The sequence below is a fragment of the Plutella xylostella genome, chromosome 5 (assembly GCF_932276165.1).
Source record: "Plutella xylostella chromosome 5, ilPluXylo3.1, whole genome shotgun sequence".
NCBI classification, from domain to species: Eukaryota; Metazoa; Arthropoda; class Insecta; order Lepidoptera; family Plutellidae; genus Plutella; species Plutella xylostella.
This window is the reverse complement of record NC_063985.1, coordinates 10,601,418-10,604,274: the sequence shown is the minus strand read 5'-3', so window position 1 is coordinate 10,604,274 and position 2,857 is coordinate 10,601,418. Positions and strand designations below refer to the sequence as shown.

General features: G+C 40.3%; 2 protein-coding genes across 2 annotated transcripts; both read right to left on the bottom strand.

Moving 5' to 3' along the window:
* Window positions 1-205: 205 nt before the first annotated feature.
* LOC125491400 lies at window positions 206-983 on the bottom strand. The gene is made up of 2 exons (XM_048633241.1): window positions 693-983; window positions 206-265 (listed from the first exon to the last, which is right to left on the bottom strand). The coding sequence occupies exons 1-2, from the start codon at window positions 981-983 to the stop codon at window positions 206-208; spliced, it is 351 nt and encodes a 116-aa protein (XP_048489198.1).
* A 536-nt stretch (window positions 984-1,519) lies between these two features.
* On the bottom strand, window positions 1,520-2,620 carry LOC125491399. The gene has a single exon (XM_048633240.1). It carries the CDS (start codon window positions 2,618-2,620, stop codon window positions 1,520-1,522), a length of 1,101 nt encoding a protein of 366 aa, XP_048489197.1.
* Window positions 2,621-2,857: the final 237 nt, after the last annotated feature.

Genomic DNA, 2,857 nt, shown 5'->3' with positions numbered 1-2,857 from the left:
GAAATCTAATTAAAATGAAAGTGGCCTTGCGATAAAAACTTAATAGACTTTGATTGAGAACAATCTTGTGATCTAAAGTGCTGTTCAAAGGCTTCTTCTTCTTTGGGTACCATCTCCTATCGGAGGTCGGCAATCATCTGGCTTATTCTTTCCTTCGAGACTGCTGCTCGGAACAAGGATGTGGTGTCGGTGTTGTACCAGTCTTTCAGATTTTGGACCCAAGATGTTCTTTTTCGACCGGGTCTTCGACGGCCTTGAATTTTCCCTTGTAGGAGAAGTTGCAATAAACCGTATTTACTGTTGCGCATAATATGTCCCAGGTACTGCAACTTTCTCCTTTTTACGGTTTTAAGCACTTCGGTCCCTTTTTTCATTCTCTGCAATACCGTTTCGTTTTTTATTTTATCCCTCCATGATATCTTCAATATTCTTCTATAAACCCACATTTCGAATGCTTCTAACCGTTTACACATGGTCTGGGTTAAAGTCCAAGCTTCTACTCCGTAAAGAAGTATTGAAAATATGTAGCATCGGAGTAATCGACACCTGGAGGATATCTTGAGACTACGGTTGCAGAGAAGATGGCTCATTTTCATGAATGCATTTCGGGCTTGTTCGATGCGGCATTTGACTTCTGTACTGTGGTCTTCTTGATCGTTCACTATACACCCAAGGTATTTGTATGAACGTACTTTCTCTAGCGGTTGATTGTTAACGTAGAGGGCAGCTATGGTCGGTGTACGTCCTACCGTCATGTATTTGGTCTTTTTGGTGTTAATATTCAGACCATTTTGCGCACTGACTGATGTTACTCTGTCTAGTAAACTTTGGAGTTCCTCCATTGAGCTCGCTATGAGGATGGTATCGTCTGCATATCTTATATTATTCAGGGGCCTCCCATTTATAATAATTCCTTCAGTCGCATCTTCAAGAGCTTCAGAAAATATCTCCTCTGCATAGAGGTTGAAGAGTAAAGGCGACATTATGCATCCTTGCCTTACACCTCGCGGTATACATATATCGTCAGTAAGGTGGTGCTCAACTCGGACGTTTGCCGTCTGCTGCCAGTACAGGTTTTTTATAAAAGAAATGTCTTTTGTATCGAGGCCAATCTTTTTCAGAACTGAAATTAATTTATCGTGCTTTATACGGTCGAAAGCCTTCTCGTAATCGATGAAGCAGATGTATACGCATCGATCCATATCCCAACAACGTTGCATTAAAATGTGATAACCAAACAGTGCGTCGCGCGTTCCAAATCCATTTCTGAATCCAAATTGAGTGTCTGAGATGTTCTCTTCACATTTTCTATATATCCTGTTATGAATGACCTTGAGGAATATCTTCAGAACATGACTCATTAAGGATATTGTGCGGTAGTCACTGCACCGTTTGGCGTTGTTGATTTTCGGTAAAGCTATAAATGTAGAGTGGAGCCAATCTTTCGGAATGTGTCCGGTATCATATACGGCATTAAATAACTGTACCAGAGTTCCCAGATGTTCATATTCGAGCAATTTTAAAATTTCGGCTGGTATTTCGTCTGGGCCCACTGTCTTACCATTTTTTGCTGACTTAATGGCATAATAGATATTTCATCCTTTGTAATAGATGGTCCAGTATGATCTACTACTGATTGCTCGTTTTCACTTCTGTTGTCATAAAATAACCCCTCAATGTACTCCTTCCAGATGTCCAGTTTCTCCTTAATAGTCATGGCGTATGCTCCATTTTTATCTATAAGGGTATTGTTGGCAGGTCTCTTTTTCAGTCCTAAGATCTCATTTATCTTTTTGTACATATTAAAGGAGTCATGTCTGGCCTGTAGTGACTCTACTTCCGTGCACCTGTCGTTTATCCAGTTTTCTTTGGCCTCAATGCATTTCCGTCCTATCAGTCTATGAATCAGCCTGTATTTTGCTGGATCTGTATGTTTCACTTCTCTACGTTTTATCATAAGATCCATGATTTCATCCGTGATCCATTCCTTTTTCTTCACGACGGCTGTTGGTGTGAGTATCTCCTTAGCCGTATTTATAATGACACCCTTGAATTGATTCCATACTTGTTCCGGTTCCTTTACACCTCTTTGACTCTGCTGCAATTCGTGCATTTGGTTGTGGAGGTTCATATGAAACCTTTGTTTAATATCCACATCTCTAAGTCGGGATATGTCAAATTTAGGTCTCATTTTGGGTGATATCAACCTCTTCAGTTTAGTAGTAACCGTTCCAACTAGTGGGTTATGGTCGGATCCTACATCTGCACCTGGGTATGTTTTTACAGCCTTGAAACTATTCCGGTAGCGTTTATTTACAAGAATGAAGTCAATCTGATTACGCACTATTTGGGAGGGTGAATCTGCCGGTGATTTCCATGTGTACAGTCTTCGTGGTGGTAATTTGTAAAAGGTATTCGTCACCACCAGTGATTCCTCTTGACAGAACTGAATCAGACGATCACCACGGTCATTGCGCAATCCTAAGCCATAGCCTCCGACGATATCTGCGACACTACCTTCGCCAATTTTGGCATTAAAGTCGCCCATGACAATATTACACTCGTGTGTTTTTAACTTTTGAAGGACGTCTTTGATCTCATTATAAAAAGTTTCAACCATATCGTCACTTTTGTCTGCAGTCGGGGCGTAAACTTGCACTATGTTTATGTTCACAGGTTGAGATCGTATTTGAAGGAGCATAACGCGGTCAGATATTGGCAAGAAATTGATTATAGATGCCTTATGGTGTCTCTTTACCATGACTGCAACTCCTTGTCTATGGTCCTTGTGGGTATTTATTTATTTATTTTATGGAAAACTTACAGCTAAAATTTAACAGTATAACACTAAAAATAA

Excerpts from the sequence above, each read along its gene's own strand:
- LOC125491400 (XM_048633241.1), bottom strand. The coding sequence starts at position 983 with ATGTCGCCTTTACTCTTCAACCTCTATGCAGAGGAGATATTTTCTGAA. Across the intron at positions 266-692 it reads ACAATCAACCGCTAGAGAAA|GGAAAATTCAAGGCCGTCGA; the intron begins GTACGTTCATAC and ends TTCTCCTACAAG.
- LOC125491399 (XM_048633240.1), bottom strand. The coding sequence starts at position 2,620 with ATGGTTGAAACTTTTTATAATGAGATCAAAGACGTCCTTCAAAAGTTA.